This window comes from Haliotis asinina, chromosome 15 (assembly GCF_037392515.1).
Source record: "Haliotis asinina isolate JCU_RB_2024 chromosome 15, JCU_Hal_asi_v2, whole genome shotgun sequence".
Lineage (NCBI taxonomy): Eukaryota > Metazoa > Mollusca > Gastropoda > Lepetellida > Haliotidae > Haliotis > Haliotis asinina.
In genome coordinates, this window is record NC_090294.1 from 6,720,107 (window position 1) to 6,738,290 (window position 18,184).

The 18,184-nt window shown below is 38.5% G+C and overlaps 1 protein-coding gene across 1 annotated transcript; it reads left to right on the forward strand.

Annotated features, from left to right (window-relative positions):
- The first annotated feature begins 3,028 nt into the window (after positions 1 to 3,028).
- Positions 3,029 to 13,570, forward strand: LOC137266234 (uncharacterized). The gene is made up of 5 exons (XM_067801731.1): positions 3,029 to 3,050; positions 3,788 to 4,804; positions 8,851 to 9,085; positions 12,148 to 12,251; positions 13,482 to 13,570. The coding sequence occupies exons 1-5, from the start codon at positions 3,029 to 3,031 to the stop codon at positions 13,568 to 13,570; spliced, it is 1,467 nt and encodes a 488-aa protein (XP_067657832.1).
- Positions 13,571 to 18,184: the final 4,614 nt, after the last annotated feature.

Genomic DNA, 18,184 nt, shown 5'->3' on the forward strand with positions numbered 1-18,184 from the left:
ATGTTTGCCTGGTGTCAAGCACTTGAATGTTTCGTCCAGACTCGACTTGTTTACAAACAACATACAGCTGTAATACCGCTGAAACAAGTATATGCGCGTGACATTGTCACAATGGTATAATCCATTCCGCTATTGGCAGAGATTTCCGATGAATGTGGACAGGGTTTTATCGTGTCTCGAAAATCATTTTGCCTAGGTAAAACAGAATGACACAACAGCTATCCGGTTTAAGTGGAGTGGATGTGAGTCATCCATGTCGAGACTACAGTCCATTGGAGTCAAAATCGCCCCAGTGAACTCTTAACTCAAATGAAATAGTCGTAAAAGACTCAAACCAACGCCACAGTAAACAGACAAAACACACCGACGTGGTTTTGTTCTAGCTTTTGTCGACAAAACAAAGAAAGTTATCCAGAAAAATAAACTTGCACTGAGAACATGATCATGCACATAGACAACACTGTAACCAAAGGGTAACAAAATAACCAGACGATCCTAGATTGTGTTGAAGACAAGGCAGTTTTCGTCTGTGGAAGTAGACTGCAATTTATAAATGGTGTAATTAGTAATCGCTGTAGCATGAGGTGGTGAAATACGTGTATGGACATGCCCATATATTTAGCAAACAGACACACATCAGTCGTAGTAATGATACAAATCAAGCACAGCATGTGTTATTGAACTTGTGTTGTATCTTTGCTATTAAATTTATGTAAACAACGATTGTGTAATGTAGGTTGTTCTTGTCTGTTCATTATACCTGTAAATGTGTTTACTGCAATGCCTATTATGATATATTTAGAAAATATATATCTTCATAACATACAAGATTATGTATGTACTATGCACAGTGTGTCGTTAGGTCAAACGTTAGGACATAATGTTAAATGATATGGGACACCTGTGTCTGTCTCGATCAGTGTGTCTTCTCTTGTAACCACAATGTAAGCAGTGTTGTTTGGCACGCCTGCTCCTCATTCGCAATGGAATGCCAACAAGGACGACTCTGCAGTGGAAGCTGACACACCTCCTTAGTAAAGTACAGATTCTTAAGCACTCTCGGAAACAGAAAAAAAACAATTAAGCTTTTCCTCTGTCTCCCTAAAGTTTTGAAAATAGCATATGTCGAAATAACCCACATTAGCCTAATTTTGCGTTCAGTGAAATGCGTAATAGAATAGCCAGAAAAACAAGTTTTTTCGTAAAATCAGACAAAACAAGAAAAATGCTTATATTTGCTGAAAACAATAGCATAGACTATAAATGACAGCTAGGTAGCTTAGACAGGTATGTCCACAGATAGTTGACTCACCCAAATTGAACAATGAAATTCACATGCTGTCTACCGCATAGGGAGGCGCCGAACATACAGTGCCTAAACAGGTATCAAGTAACTATCTTTCCGTTCTTTCCCTAAATGTATGTGGTATTAAATCCAAACTCCTCAACCCCGACTTTATTACCACCATCAACGATCATGATATTCTGTGTCTAACTGAGTCTAAACTGTGTGACATCGATGTCATAGATATTCCCGGATACTGTGTCTACTCAAACACTCGACCTCAACCTTTGTCAAATCGTGGATCGGGAGGAATCATATTGGATGTGAAAAGACATCCGAGAGACTATATATCTGTGATCCCAAGGACAAATGGTATATCCTTATGGTGTAAAATTTCCAAGAGTTATCTCAAACTCCCATCTGATTTAATCATAGGATGTGTCTACATGCCGCCTGAAAACAGTAAATATGCAGATAAAGAACACTTTACGCAACTCGAACTTGATATTGTTAGTATGTCTACACTTACCAACTATGTGTGCATAACTGGTGATTTTAATGCTCGCACAAAGGACTTACCTGATTATACAGTTATTGATGACTTTTTTAGGGATAATGACCAAATTGACGAATCCCTATTGTACTCTAAAGTTGAAATACTAAGTGCAAATAATATCAACATTGAGAGACATAACATGGACAAAATTGTAAACTCATATGGTTATAAGCTCTTGGATGTGTGTAAAAACAATGGTGTATATATTGTTAATGGGAGAGTTGGCAGAGACAAGGATATCGGAAAACATACTTGCAAGAATGCCAGTGTTGTTGACTACTGTGTTGCCACGGCCGAAATCTTTCCTCATATAGAGGATTGTGAAATATGTGATTTTGATGGAATATTGTCAGACGTTCACTGTGCTCTTTCAATCAAGTTAAGATGTGAGGTGAAGGTACATAATCTTACACAAGTAAGTGAAAAGGGTACTACACGTATAAAAATGAATCCATGGGAATCCTGTAAATGTGATGTTTATGTAAACCAGCTTGATAGTAATGTATTGCATGAAATCGATAAGCTAATTGACTCTATCGATTCTAGTAATGTATCAGATTGTATAAATGGAATTACGAATGCCATGTCACAAGCACTTGTTAACGCAGCCAAGAATACATTTGGGTGTAAAACTACCCAAAAAGGACGTAAATCAAATCAAAAACCATGGTTTGATAAAACATGTAAACTGGCCCGAAAGAATTACCATAAGCGCAAAAGATTATTTGGGTTACATAAAGGCAATGTTGAAAGAAAGCTATTCGTTTCGGCCAGTAAATTCTACAGAAAAACTATAAGAAAGTCTTACAAATTATTCAAAAACTAATGTACACAGCGGTTGCGTGAGACAAAAGGCAGTGACCCTAAAACATTTAAGGGTATCCTGAAATCATTTGGTAAAAGCGCAGATCAGCCATGTCAAATTAAAATCGACACATTATTTAACCATTTTAAAAACCTGAATACCGATGTCCATAACGATAATATAGAAATGAGTGGTGCGTTTTCAGTTGAGATAGCTGTGTTAGACAGTCGGATCACTGAAGCTGAGATTACGGCATGTATAATTAAAGATTTAAGAAACAACAAAGCCTGTGGTTTAGACAATGTACGTAATGAATATATCAAAGCCTCTGCTGATGTAATGCTACCAGCCTATGTTAAATTGTTTAACCTGGTGCTAGATCATGGAGTTTTTCCTCAAGCTTGGTCAGACGGTTACATCAAGCCCATTTATAAAAGCAAGGGTAGCCAAGCCGACCCCAATAACTACAGGGGGATATCCATTGTTAGTTGCTTAGGCAAGTTGTTCACGGCAATCCTATCCAAGCGCCTACAAAAGTTTTCAAACAATGCGAATCTGATAAGTGAATCACAAGCTGGCTTTCGGAAATCTTATTCCACAATAGATAATATATACATTCTTAAAGCTCTGATAGAGATATATCAAAATATGAGGAAGAAACTGTTTTGTGTTTTCATCGACTTTCGTAAAGCATTTGATACTGTCTGGCGCTATGGTCTCTGGCTAAAAATGATTAGAAATAATATTGATGGAAAATGTTTTCGAGTTATCCGCAACATGTATCAAAACATAAAATCCTGTATTGTATTTGATGGAATCGAATCCCCTTTCTTTTCCTGTGATATTGGTGTGAGACAGGGTGAAAATTTGTCACCATTTCTGTTTGCTCTGTATTTGAATGACCTAGAATCTTTCTTTGCTGAACACAACTTTACTGGTTTGAAGTCAACTCGGAGTATGTTTGAAGATCATATCGGTTCGTACATTAAGTTGTTTCTCCTGTTGTACGCAGATGATACTGTAATACTTGCAGAACCAAGTGATGATCTTCAGCATGCATTAAATATTTTCTGAGAATACTGCAAAACATGGAAACTGAATGTTAATATATCAAAAACTAAGGCTGTAATATTTTCCAAAGGAAGTTGTAAAAAATGCCACCTCTTCAAACTTGATGAAAATATTGAGGTTGTAAAAGAATACATTTATCTTGGTATTTTGTTTAACAATAATGGATGTTTTTGTAAAGGTATTAAACGACTTCATGCTCAAGCTTCCAGAGCCATGTATGCAGTATTGCGAAAAATAAGAATGTTAGATATGCCACTAGACTGCCAGTTAAAAATGTTTGACCAAATTGTACAACCCATATTACTGTATGCCTCAGAAGTATGGGGATACGAAAATACACAGCTCATAGAACGTCTCCATCTAAAGTTTTGTAAATACATTCTTAAGGTTAAAATGACAACTCCTGATTACATGGTATACGGCGAGCTGGGCCGATACCCGCTAGATATCTCTATAAAAATCCGAATGCTTTCTCATTGGTGTAAAATGCTAGTACTGCCACACAAACTGTCATCCAAAATATACTCTCTCATGTATACCCTGAAGTCAGCCTGTCCTAAATATACGTTTAACTTACTTTCGGCAATAGAAAATATCTTACGGGATACTGGCTTTTACCATGTATGGATGTCACAGTGTATTGTTTCTCCAAATGTTTTAAAAACTTATGTTAAACGGGTTCTCATTGATCAGTTTTATCAGTCATGGAATGCAACAGCAAATGCTTCCTCAAAAGGCAAATATTACATTCTTTATAAAGAAGTACCTAATATAAATCCCAATCTTCTGGATCTGCCTCCAGGTCTTAGAATATGGTATACACGCTTCAGGACAGCTAACCACAGATTACCTATAGAAACTGGAAGATGGACTAGTATCGCTGTTTGTGACGGGAAATGCACACTTTGTAATGATGCAGTGGGCGACGAATACCACTTCCTTGTAATATGCTCAGGTCTAGCAACGCTAAGAAATAAATATCTGCCTAGGTACTTTTGTAATAATCCTTCATTAGATAAATTCATCTCAATAATGAAATCACATTATAAACCACTCACTTTGAAATTAGCTAAATATATCAAGGAAGGTTTATGTCTGTACAAATGAGACTGCCATGTGCAAAATTGTAATTTTCATTTTATTGTTGACTTGCACAAACCATACTGTACATATTGTGAATCATCTGTATGTTCTCTGTGTCACTTCGTGTGATTTATGAGAATAAACTTCTTCTTCTTCTTCTTCTTCGTCTACACGCAGGGGTCATCGCAAAGATATAATGTGCGATTTCTTGTGTATTGAATGTGTCTCATATTTTTTTAACATCTAACATGTCTTTCTTTCATGAAGGTTATGTTGAGATATGTAAAGCATTATAATAATCATAGAAAGGCTTAAATCATCCATCGAATTAAATGTCTCAAGATGGCATGATCACCCGAAGATCGACATGACTGGATGTTATGTGTGGTGTGTTACTTTCCCAGTTTAATTCTCCTGAAGGGTCATCTTATGTTAGCTGATATCTTCATCTCCATCCCGACATCAGCTACTGTCTGCAATACCCGTCCTGGATTTGCTTTTGAGACGACCCCTCCTTCATGTTTGGCTTTACAGTGGTAGAGAGACTCCAAGGGAGCAATATCTTTGATCGTTGCATAATAATATTATTATTTTAGCATCAGCTATCGTTAAGGATACAACAAAACTCTAACTTCAAAATGGGCATTTAAGAAATTCCTTTGCAATAACATATCATCGCACACTAATTTGCATAAAGTCCTTTTTTCACGATTCCTATCTCCCTGCCATTGGAACTGTAGGTTGGCTATACTAAAGTCTTAGTTTAACAGACATCTCACACTTTCGCATATCAACTACAAAAATTACGTAAATCGTACAGATAAATGTAAGAAAAAGTTTTCTATTTCCGACAATACTATATTGCAGCAAAGTCTAACTTCAAAATAGGCATTTAAAAAGTGTCCTTTGTAATAAAATACCATCGCACACAAATTTTCTTAAAACCATGTTCTATTCCAAATAGTTGCTTTAGACTTGCGAAAAACGCCTTGCTGATTTGTGCACCAATCTTTCCTCGGGGAAAGTCCCTTTTCACTCTGAATACCTACTTTTCATATCTCCCTACGACTGAGGCTTTAGTTAGATAATGCTATTTGTGATATTCTGGTTGTTTTACTGTCCTTCGTTGACAGGTTTCATAATGTACATATGGTCGCGTCACGATGTGGCTGAAATATTGCCGATGTGACGTTAAATATTAACTCACTTTAGTTAGGCCGAACAGACATTTCATACTTTCACATACTAACTACACAAATTGTGAATATAAATTTGAAAAGAAAAACAGTTTGTTACTATTTCCGACAGTATTATAGTACTTTTGTTGGGTTGTGTCCAATGTGGGATTCGAGCCAACACCCTCTTGGTCAGGCGCCTAATCGCCAGCATAGGCAAATGCATAGCTTGCTTAGCAACCACGGCTTCGACAAAAAGTGACTTTTTGTATCCTTCTGATATTTTAAACCATATATTCATCATAAATCATAAATAAAGTAAAACCAATATAGACAGGATCTTTTAGAAAAATCTTTCATGGTGAACGGTCTATCGAATGGATTAAAGTATTGCAAGATTAAATTTAAGCATGTTACTATTATTAATCACAGTATATATGTTATTTTAATCTATTACTAAAGTGGTCCAAAACTGCTAATAACTTAAGGGGCGGTATGTACTTATGGATATAAGAGGTGATATATACTTATGAATGATATGTAAAATGTTAAAAAGGCTATAAGACTTATTCATATATAACTTATACATTTAAGCATGCTACTATTACGGACCACAGTGTAAATGGTATTTTAATTTATGACTGAAATTGTCTAAACTGCTAATAACTCAAGGAGTGATATATACTGAACAGCAAAATAGACGCAAGTTGCAAAAAAATGAGATCTCAGAAAAGCAAGCATTCATATTTATGAAACGTTCATGGTAAAGTGACGTAATGATCCCAGATGAGATGATATCATGCAATTTGACATCCATACGAAACATTCGCACAAACACATCCGCAGTGCAGCAAAACCGGAACTTTAGCGCGTACATAGACGGTTCTGGACGGAAAGCATGCATTTCACCCTGAGGTATCCTTTATGAAGCGGTGTGTCAAAAATAAGCTGAGTTTTGAAGCTGGGTGATGTACTCACAACACAAACGATGCCTAGACAAACGACTGAGCAGAAGGGAATGAAACGTTGCACGAAGGTAGCTAGGCAATTGGGCTGTTATCTTACTACAATTACATGACTTGCTCCACGTCATCAGCAAACCGGAGTTGTTACTGATCATCCCGTACCGGACGGCCACGAGTGACGGCCATGAACACATGCGTAAGATTGGTTCATCTCATCACTCATCTCTGGAACTGAAGCAGCAAAAGTACCATCATCCCTAGTTCATGGGTCAAGAGGACCACTGTCCAGCGATACGATTAGTCATCGTCTTTCACGTGGAGCACGTCAACAACAACAACAACAACAACAAAGGCGCAAAAACCCTCACACAGCAAGGGTGTCGATGGATTATCTGGCTAAGAACATCATTAACGGCCGTCCCTTTCCCCGGATATTGCTCAAGCACTGTTTCAGACTCGTGAACTCAATAATTCAACGTTGCACGCCCTGTGTGCCAGCTCAAAGGGGTAATACGCACTACTAAAGAGACTGTCACCTTTCGCGTTCAGGGGTAACTCCAATTGATGGACTGTGATCAGTTTGAACCTATTTCAATTCAATTTTTTCTATAAAATAAACGATTAGGCAAAATTGCTGTTGTCTGCTATTGAAACACTTGAATGAAGCCAATGTACTGAAAGTTTCCTGTCCTCAATGCTGTGATCTTCCTTCAGGTGTCTGTAATCTGTAGTCTATTTTATATATAAAACTTAGGTCTAAATTATAAAAGTGTTTTCTGACGGGTTTTCTGTCCTTCCTTGACTTGAAAGGGTTTTTTCGTTTTTGTTTTTTATTTTTTGTTTGTTAGTTTTGTTTTGTTTTTGGGGATTTTTGGAGGGTTTTTATTTGGGTTTTTTTGTTGTCTTTTTTAATGAAATCTGTTGCCATGGGGATGATAAGGTCAGATAAACATGTACTTTGCCCTGTACTGTGGCAAACGTGTATTTTTCTCCTCTGTTCGTGAGACGGAGAAGATCCCTGTTAGGATAGGCCATCAGCAACCCATGCTTGCCATAAAAGGCCACTATGCTTGCCGTAAGAGGCGACTAACGGGGTCGGGTGGTCAGGCTCGCTGACTTGTCTGACACGTCATCGGTTCCCAATAGCGCAGATCGATGGTTATCCCAGATCATGGGATTGTCTGGTCCGGACTCGATTATTTACAGACCTCCGCCATATAGCTGGAATATTGCTGAATGCGAGATAGAAGTAAACTTACTCACTCACTTCTCAGTTCGTGAAGATATGACAGACTTTCTCAAGATATGCTGGATGACATTCAATGTAAACCAATCACTAATACTGATGTACCTGAGAGAGACGACATTGGATTACACTTTTGCGGTAAAGAACTGATCCTAGTAATTTGTTCAGTTGAGTCCCGTCCAACCAGCACTCACACAATAATGCACTTGAAATCAACCATCTACCCTACTCAGCCGTCACTCTTCCACAAAATGGAAGTATATTAGTAGTCTACATACCGGATTTTGTCTTTCCCTCTGATAAGATTAAACTGGCACGGCTGAGAAGGCCTCGAGCTATGAATAGACTTTTAAAAGTCTTTTTTGTAGTTATATTTGGGATCACATTTTATCAGTAAAGTACGGACTCCAGTACTTTTGTTGGAGTGCATTCTTTCCACCCCTCCCTGATGTACTTTTACATGGTTTGACCAATCCTAGAGCGGCGTGATTTATCTTTCGTGACCTTTGGAAGCAGTGGTGGCTGTGCCCATTTGCATACTTCTTATCGTCTGCGGCTGCTATTTTATCGACTATATATACCCTGCATATTATGTCATGCTTTACTCTAAACCAAAAGCCCAACATGCAGATACATGTATGTGCTGTCGTCACTTTGTTGACAGCTTCTTCCATATGTTGTAGTAATGTATCGCTTAGTATTGCCTTCACCTCCGTCACCACTGACAACTTGAAGAACTCCATCAGATTCTACACCGAGATTCTGGGCGGGATGCTGGAGCCACAGTTAATGTTCCGCTACTCCGGGAACCAGCATTACAACATGATGTTCCAGAAGGAGATCCTACAGCCCCGGCGGTCCTCGGGGTCCCGGATATCAACGATAATGGCACATACGAGGTCAGTCAGGAGAAAATCATAAAATATACTAATCACAATATTTAAAGAGAAAAACCTGAAATATATACACTGAGAGAAAAAGAAACGCAAGGTTGTTTGTTTTATGACGTTTTTAAACAGAAGACAACAAAAATTATAAATGATCATTTAATCGATAGAAAACACCCAGATTGTATCACCTATTTCAGCACGGCTCCCTTGGGAGCTGCATTCGCCGCCTTACACGCGCATCCTGCATTTCGTTGGATAGCGGGACCCTTGCGCGTCACGTAGAATTTTTCCGTTTCTTTTTTGGCAAATTTATAGCCGATCAATTAAGGTTTCTGTGACTTTAGGCCGTCTGAATTTCTTCCACAGAAGTCTCGGTGGAAAACTTTTCTTCCACCCAGCCTCCGGTGGAAGTCGCTCGCACCATTGTATTTTGGGAGCCTTTTACTGTGTGATATCTATGCATGTTATACATGGTTGGAAACCCGATCCAACGCTCTCTCCAAAAATGCAAACGTGATTCCAATGCTGTCCCTGGTAACCAGTCCAGATTGAATCTCCGACATGATGGTTTGTGTAATTTTGTTGAACTTCAATTCTTCTATATCACAGCAGTCATCATGCCACCATAGTTCGGTCATGATGTAATGGCAACCACTATTACGATTCACCTCAGAAAATGCATTTCTATACTGCGTTTGAAAGCCGTTTAAAGCGTGTGTCAGACAGTGTATAACACGCACACGTTGCGCATTTAGTGGTGGAGCTATATGGGTATTAATGTGCGAAATGCAACTAAATGGTACATCACCAACCCTCATGTATACATGCTCACCCCCTATCGTGTGTTATGTACATCATCCTATCATGCGTAATGTATCACCATTGGCTTCCATCCTTATCCCCAATCATGTTATGTAAACATATCCAATCAACTGTAATGCATTACCGTTGGCTTCCATCATTGTTATCTTAACTATCGGCTTCCTATCAGTGCTTGTTTATACTAGCTTTCGTTAACTCATTCCACTTGTTACTTTGTTATTGTTTTACCTGTACATATAAATACACCTCTGTATCCCTTTCTCAATCACCTGATGAAGGAGTAAGCATTACTCCGAAACGTTGTGTTCTCTCATAAAGAAGTTGATATCCATAAAATCTTCATTCTTATGTATTTACACTTCTAAATGACATTCAAAGACTTGACTACCAAAATGATTTTTTTTATCTCAAAATTTAAACTTGGCAGATAATATATATTTTTACTCAAAATACATATTTTTAAATGTTTTGGGGATTGTGAATAAATAAAAAATATGTTTATAAGTAGCATGACACACATTTCAACTCACTTTGACTTATTCAGCTAACTGAGAGCGATATTGAAATATCTCACCCATGGGCTAACATTTTGCCCCATGGCCGAAATTATTTACTTTCACTCAAACTACATCCTTTTCAGTGTTTTGAGGTTATAACTGAATGAAGGTATGTTAATAGGTATCATGACATACATTTTCACTCATTTTGACTGAATTCACATATAATATACAGCAATTTAAAGAAATCTCACCTATGGGCGAACCACATTTTGGTCCACAGGCGAGAATATTTACTTTTACTTTTTACCCGTAAATGAATGAAGTTATATTTCTAAGTCTCATGTCAAATTTCAACTCATTTGCTAACCCTGACTTAATTTAGGTAATTTAGAGCGATTTTTAAAAATCTCGCATGGGCGATAAACGTAATAAAAATAACGTCTTGCCAATAGTTTAACTATATTCTTGTGTGACCCAAAAAAACATTGATAATGAATAGATGTATGTTATAAAGCCTGGCACCAGTTGGTCAGCCCAACAACTTATAAAACGATCCCTTGGAGATTTCCAGAGAATGGAGATATTTGGCTGCACGTTATGCGCAGGCAGTCTTTTTCATCAAAATATTGTCACAAACACCTGTGACACTTATTGGCTCAATGTGATCAATGGATTGTATATAAGAAAAGCAAAATACACCAGAGAGCGGCAGCCGTATTGCTGAAATACACAAAAAGTATTACGGCCATAGGTGAGATTTTTTTTAAATTCCTCTATATTAGCTGAATTCAGCCAAAAAGAGCATACACTAATGTCATGAGACTTATTAAATAATTTCATTCACTAATACCCTCAAAAACATCGGAAAACATGTATTTTGAGTAAACGTAAATATTCTCGCCATGTGCCGGCTAATGGGCAAATACTCGCCCATGGGCAAGCAAGTATAAATTTTGAGTTTTCAAAAAACAAATCATTTTTCCGTCCTTAGCATATATTCATAACAACAGCATGTTTACTTGAATATGTCACATTTGGTACCTATTTGTAGTTCTTGATTATCAGTCGACAAAGTAATTGCCTACTTGATGATATCTACCGGTGGATGGAAGTGGAAACCTTCGTTTTACATCTATGTTCACTGTTTTACGTTTTAAAAACAACCATTTCCGTGTAATGAATCCGATTAAAGCCAATAACTGCAATAATCACAACTACAATGCACCTGGATAGGATAAGAATAGTATCAACAAATTGCACTGGGTTAGCAGAACGAAATAAAAGAAAAGCGAACATGGAAAAGAACGATATACCTAATCATCTGCCTCCAACATATATACATTTTAGAAAAAGACACAGGTATTATGAAAACTGAGTGGGGGTTAAATTGCATTATGGCACCCGTGGCGAGCCACCTCCTCGTGCAGTAGCTAGTGCCACTGTCATTGGAACCAGAACAATATCTTCTAGAATTCCAGATAACAGCTCTATTTTTACTGCAGAAGCAAACGTCATATTAACAGCTCTTAAATATATTCAAAGACACCCTAAACGTAAACAATATACAATCTATTCTGACTCTCTTTCTTGTCTTCAGGCGATTAAAAATATATCTTGTAAACATCCACTTTTAATTGAAATTATTGAATTGTATAATACTCTTGCTACTGGCCAATACGACATCGTATTCTGTTGGTTACCAAGACACGTAGGCATTTCCGGTAACACAATGGCTGATCTTGCTGCTAGGGCGGCACTCAACAAATCTGTGACACCACTTCTTATTCCATACACTGATTACAAAGCTAACATTAGAAGTTACATCGGCACCCGTGGCGAGCCACCTCCTCGTGGTGGGTGCTGGGTAACGCTAAGAGCTCGCCGACACCCCCGTAGTGGACCCGGGGGGATATTTGGTCCACCAACCCGTTTGCCGTGGGTTGCGGCCCTGTGTCGGCGGAGGAAGGGATCCTGGTGGTTGATGGCAATAGGAGCTTGCAACCGTGTTCCTGTTGCTCAATACACCACTTTGGCCCTGACTTCGCCTAGACGGGTTGTCCTTGTGATACTCCGTGGTGGGTGGGGAGCTCGGATGACGAACCAAAATACCAGTAATCATGGATTACCAAACCCCTAACAAGAAAACCAAACGTCAATTGGAAAATGACGATCAGCATCGACCCTCTGTACAAACTGATCACTGGCCACGTTTTTTGATTATTGAGACACTTGACAAGACTCCTTTGAAATTAAATCCCTTTGCAATTTCAAAAGGAATCTCTGGCATTGCAGGTGAGGTGAAAGATATCAAACGTTTGCGATCAGGTTCACTGCTGATTGAATGTAGCAGAAAACAACAAGCTACCAACCTGTTATCAACTGATATGTTTGTCGGAGTCCCGGTAGTAGTTTCTGCCCACAGAACACTGAATACAAGCAAAGGTATAGTTCGAGACCGTGAGCGTCTTCTAGCAGACATGACTGAGCTCGATATAATGTCCGAGATGAAAGATCAAGGAGTGTCTTTCGTCAAACGTTTCACAACACGGAGAAATAATGAGACTGTCCAAACCAACACATATCTGTTTTCATTTTCAGCTCCAACATCTCCAAAGTCAATCAAAGCAGGTTACTGCAATCTCAATGTTGACATATATATTCCAAATCCTCTGCGCTGCTTTAAGTGTCAAAAGTACGGACATGGTGTTAATACTTGCACATTGTCTGTTACATGTGCTCACTGTGCTGAGAATACACATGTAACCGAAGATTGTGACAGTATTCACAAAAAAATTGCAGACTGTTCAGGAAATCATTCATCCTTTTCGAAAGAATGTCCCATCTGGAAAAAGCAAATGGAAATTAACAAAGTCAAATTCTCCAGGAACGTCAGTTTTGCTGAAGCAAGAAAGATTGTACAATCTACTGAGCACACTGAAACGTACGCCTCTGTCACAAAAACATCTGAGACCTTATCAAAAGGAACAACTACGAAATTACTAACTTCGTCAAGGTCATGTCAGACTGACTTAACATGGGTATATTCAGATATTCCTGAGTCTATCTCACCTGATCTTCCACAGTCTATCTCAGAACAGTCTACTCAGACAGATACAGCTCAGTCTACGCAAAAGACTATAACTCCTTCGACTACAACTCCTTCACAGTCTGATAGACATGATAAGCAATCTGTAAAATCGAAATTCAAGACAAGGCCAGAAACTTCGAAATCAAGTCGAGCACCAAAGGAGTCAGATAATAAAATCAAATTGTTTATCAAGTTTGGATCACTTGAGGAAATGGATGTATCTGATCACATCCATCCCAGGGCACATAGCTTGTCGCCCTCCAAAAGAGTGCGGGGTAGATCCCCAATAAATCCCCCCAAAAGATAGTTTATTCCAATAATATTGTACAGTGGAACTGCAGAGGATTGAGGACTAATTGACATGAATTACAGCTATTAGTCCAAGAGTTTACACCTTCAGTGATATGTCTCCAAGAGACGTATTTAAAACAAACAGATACATTTGACCTTCGTCATTTTAATGCATATCATTGTTTTTCACCTCCGGGTGATAGAGCCACTGGCGGACCATCTATTCTAGTCAGACAAAACGTTATTCAAAGCCCTGTATCACTTAATACTAATATGCAGGCTGTTGCTGTGAGAATTACTTTACATGTAGCGTTTACGCTATGCTCGCTCTATATTTCGCCGTCTTCGGCGTTTGCCAAAACTGATCTGCAAGCTCTATATGACCAACTCCCGAAGCCCTGTATTATAATGGGAGATTTAAATGGGCACAACCCAATCTAGGGTAGTGTAAATATAAACACTAAAGGTAAATTACTGGAGGACATTTGTTCTGACAATGATTTATGTATTTATAATGATGGTTCCAGCACATATTTACATCCTGGTACAGGGACCTACTCTGCTCTCGACTTGTCATTGACAAATTCTGAACTACTAAATTAATTCGAATGGTCAGTCCACGATGACCTATGTGGAAGTGATCATTTTCCTACTGTATTAAAAGCTGTAACTCCATCTGATGTTCCTCCATCATCAAGACGAAATTTTAAAAAGGCTAACTGGGCTTTATATGAAGCACTGTGTGCTGCAAAACTTACACCTGAAAGTTTTATTGACGTTCCCGATGCTATTAAATGCTTTTCTGATGAACTGAATTCCATAGCTGATGAGTGTATACCAAAGTCCTCTGTAGTTCCACACATAAGAAAACCATGGTTCAACGATGAGTGCAAACAAGCTAGGAAGGCAAGGAAAAAAGCAGAACATTATTTCCGTCGCCATCCTATGGTGCATAATTTAAATAAATTTAAGATTTTAGATGCTAAAGCACGGCGTACTTTTAAACAGAACAAACGCCAATCTTGGCAAAATTATGTATCCAAAATAAATTCTCGGACACCCATGTCCAAGGTATGGAACATGGTCCAGAAACTCAAAGGTAAAGGTACTAAATCTACTGTCCATCATCTTCAACAGGGAGATCAATTGCTTACTGATAAATCAGATATTGCCAACAAACTGGGTGAAACCCTTGCTAAACATTCTTCCTCTTCAAATTATGTACCAAAATTCCAGCAATATCAAAAACAGGAAGAAAAGAAAACTATTAATTTCAATTCTGATAATGGGGAAGATTATAATGAAACGTTTTCTATTCATGAACTCCACACTGCACTTGATCAAGCTCATGATACTGCTACAGGAGCTGATAACATGCATTATCAACTCCTGAAACATTTACCAGAATCCTGTCTGGAAACTCTCCTAAATATTTTTGATGGTATTTGGACATCGGGTAACTTTCCTCCTTCATGGCGTGACGCCATAGTTGTACCAATACCTAAACCTGGACGTGATCATACGGATCCATCCAATTATCGTCCGATTTCATTAACTAGCTGTGTTTGCAAGACCATGGAACGCATGATAAATAATCGAGTAGTTTGGTACTTGGAAACAAATAACCTCATAACTGATATACAGTGTGGTTTCCGCAAAAACAGAAGTACTGTTGACCACTTAGTGCGTTTAGAATCATTTGTTAAAAATGCACTAATTAATAAACAACATGCTATGTCTATCTTTTTTTTATCTTGAAAAAGCATATGACACAACCTGGAAATATGGTATTTTCAGAGATTTACATGACTTCGGCTTGCGAGTTCGTTTACCTCAATTTATAGCCAACTTTTTAAATGATAGACAGTTTCAAGTCCGAGTGGGTTCTACCCTGTCTGATCATTACAATCGTGATCAGGGTGTTCCACAAGGCAGTATTTTGTCTGTTACACTTTTTAGCATAAAGATAAATAGTTTATCAAAAGTTTTAAACAATTCAATTGATGGATCGTTATTTGTTGATGATTTTAATATTTCTTGTCGTGGTAAAAACATGCATACTATTGAACGGCAACTGCAGTTGTGTTTAAACAAAATAAATAAATGGTGTCTTGAAAACGGCTTTAAATTTTCTAAATCCAAAACTAATTGTATACATTTTTGCAGAACATATAAGCCACATAAGGACCCTGAACTATCTCTAGATGGCACTCCCATCAAAGTTGTAAAGGATGCCAAGTTCTTGGGCCTAATCTTTGACTCCCACTTAACATTTCTGCCTCATATTAAGTCCCTTAAAACTAAATGCCTGAAGGCTCTTGACTTGTTGAAAGTTGTTTCCAACTCAAAGTGGGGAGGGGATCAAGCAACCCTCTTACATCTATATCGATCACTCGTGCGTTCGAAACTCGATTATGGCTCCATCGTATATGGTGGAGCCTGCAAAAGCAACCTTAAACTTCTTGACTCTGTCCACCATCAAGGCTTAAGACTTTGTCTTGGGTCTTTCAGAACTTCACCTATTGATAATCTCTACGTTGAGGCCGATGAACCATGTCTTACTCAACGTCGTATAAAATTGTCTTTACAATACATTACTAAATTATATTCTAATGAATCTAACCCTGCCTATAACTGTGTATTCAATCCGCTTTATGAGGATTTGTATAACAAAAAGTCTTCTCTTGTACCACCTCTAGGGCACAGAATTAAACCATTTATTTCTTCAGCCGTTATAGACCTGGAAAGTATATCGCCTTCCCGTCTTCTTTCTTCTCCTCCTTGGCAATTGGTTAGGCCACAAGTTGACCTAACATTAACATCATTTAAAAAATCAGAAACAAATGACTTACAATATAAACAAGAATATCATCAATTAAAACATAAATATGGCAATTTACAAACCCTTATTTACAGATGGATCCAAGGACGGTGGTGCAGTAGCTAGTGCCACTGTCATTGGAACCAGAACAATATCTTCTAGAATTCCAGATAACAGCTCTATTTTTACTGCAGAAGCAAACGTCATATTAACAGCTCTTAAATATATTCAAAGACACCCTAAACGTAAACAATATACAATCTATTCTGACTCTCTTTCTTGTCTTCAGGCGATTAAAAATATATCTTGTAAACATCCACTTTTAATTGAAATTATTGAATTGTATAATACTCTTGCTACTGGCCAATACGACATCGTATTCTGTTGGTTACCAAGACACGTAGGCATTTCCGGTAACACAATGGCTGATCTTGCTGCTAGGGCGGCACTCAACAAATCTGTGACACCACTTCTTATTCCATACACTGATTACAAAGCTAACATTAGAAGTTACATCGGCACCCGTGGCGAGCCACCTCCTCGTGGTGGGTGCTGGGTAACGCTAAGAGCTCGCCGACACCCCCGTAGTGGACCCGGGGGGATATTTGGTCCACCAACCCGTTTGCCGTGGGTTGCGGCCCTGTGTCGGCGGAGGAAGGGATCCTGGTGGTTGGTGGCAATAGGAGCTTGCAACCATGTTCCTGTTGCTCAATACACCACTTTGGCCCTGACTTCGCCTAGACGGGTGGTTGAATGGGCCCGGTTCAACCAATCGGCTGGTCATGCCAAGCCCTGTGCATGGAGTTTATGTTTAAATTTGCACAAACTGTGATTTGGAATTGTTTAAATTTTGGTCTTGGCGCCCTTGGTTTAAATAATATTATTTAACTATAATTTTGTTTACATGAACTTTGCCTAGAGTCTTATGCCCAGAGGGCGGTGGCTCATGGGCCAATCTTGTGGTGCATATCTCTAATGCTACTGCTTGAGTATATCCTCTTGGTATCCTTGGTGCCCCCTGTTGGAGGCCCACAGGCATTAGGCATCGTCCTTGTTGACACTCCGTGGTGGGTGGGGAGCCAGGAGGATGAAACACAAATCTATTACCATGGCAAACCAAAACCCCAAAAAGCAAAAACGTTATCACATTGATGAAACTGATGATGAGGATGATATTATTACCAGACTCTGTTACTCTGAACGTAACACATGGCCTCGATTCATTGTCGCTGAATCAAGTGAGAAAAAGTTAACATCTTGTTCTCCCTTTCTGCTAGAGAAAGCAATTCAAGGAATTGCTGGGACTGTCAAGAATGTTACAAAAAACTCGATCTGGTTCAATTCTCATAGAATGTCTAAAGAGAGAGCAAGCGGCCAATCTTCTGGAAGCAAAATCTTTCTCAAATATCTCTGTAAAATGCTATGCTCACAAATCTATAAATTTTAGCAAAGGAATCATCCGAGACAGAGATAAGAGTCTTGCTGATCTGTCAACCGATGACATTGTTAGTCAGCTGCGTATGCAAGGAGTGGTCGAGGCTAAGCGATTCAGCTTTAAAAAGGACGGAATATATCTACCCACAAAT

Bases quoted from the DNA above. Each gene is read 5' to 3' on its own strand.
- LOC137266234 (XM_067801731.1), top strand. From the start codon at position 3,029: ATGGAGTTTTTCCTCAAGCTTG. The intron at 3,051-3,787 runs GTCAGACGGTTA...TATTTTCCAAAG, and splicing joins GGAGTTTTTCCTCAAGCTTG to GAAGTTGTAAAAAATGCCAC. The intron at 9,086-12,147 runs GTCAGTCAGGAG...TCTTGCTGCTAG, and splicing joins ACGATAATGGCACATACGAG to GGCGGCACTCAACAAATCTG.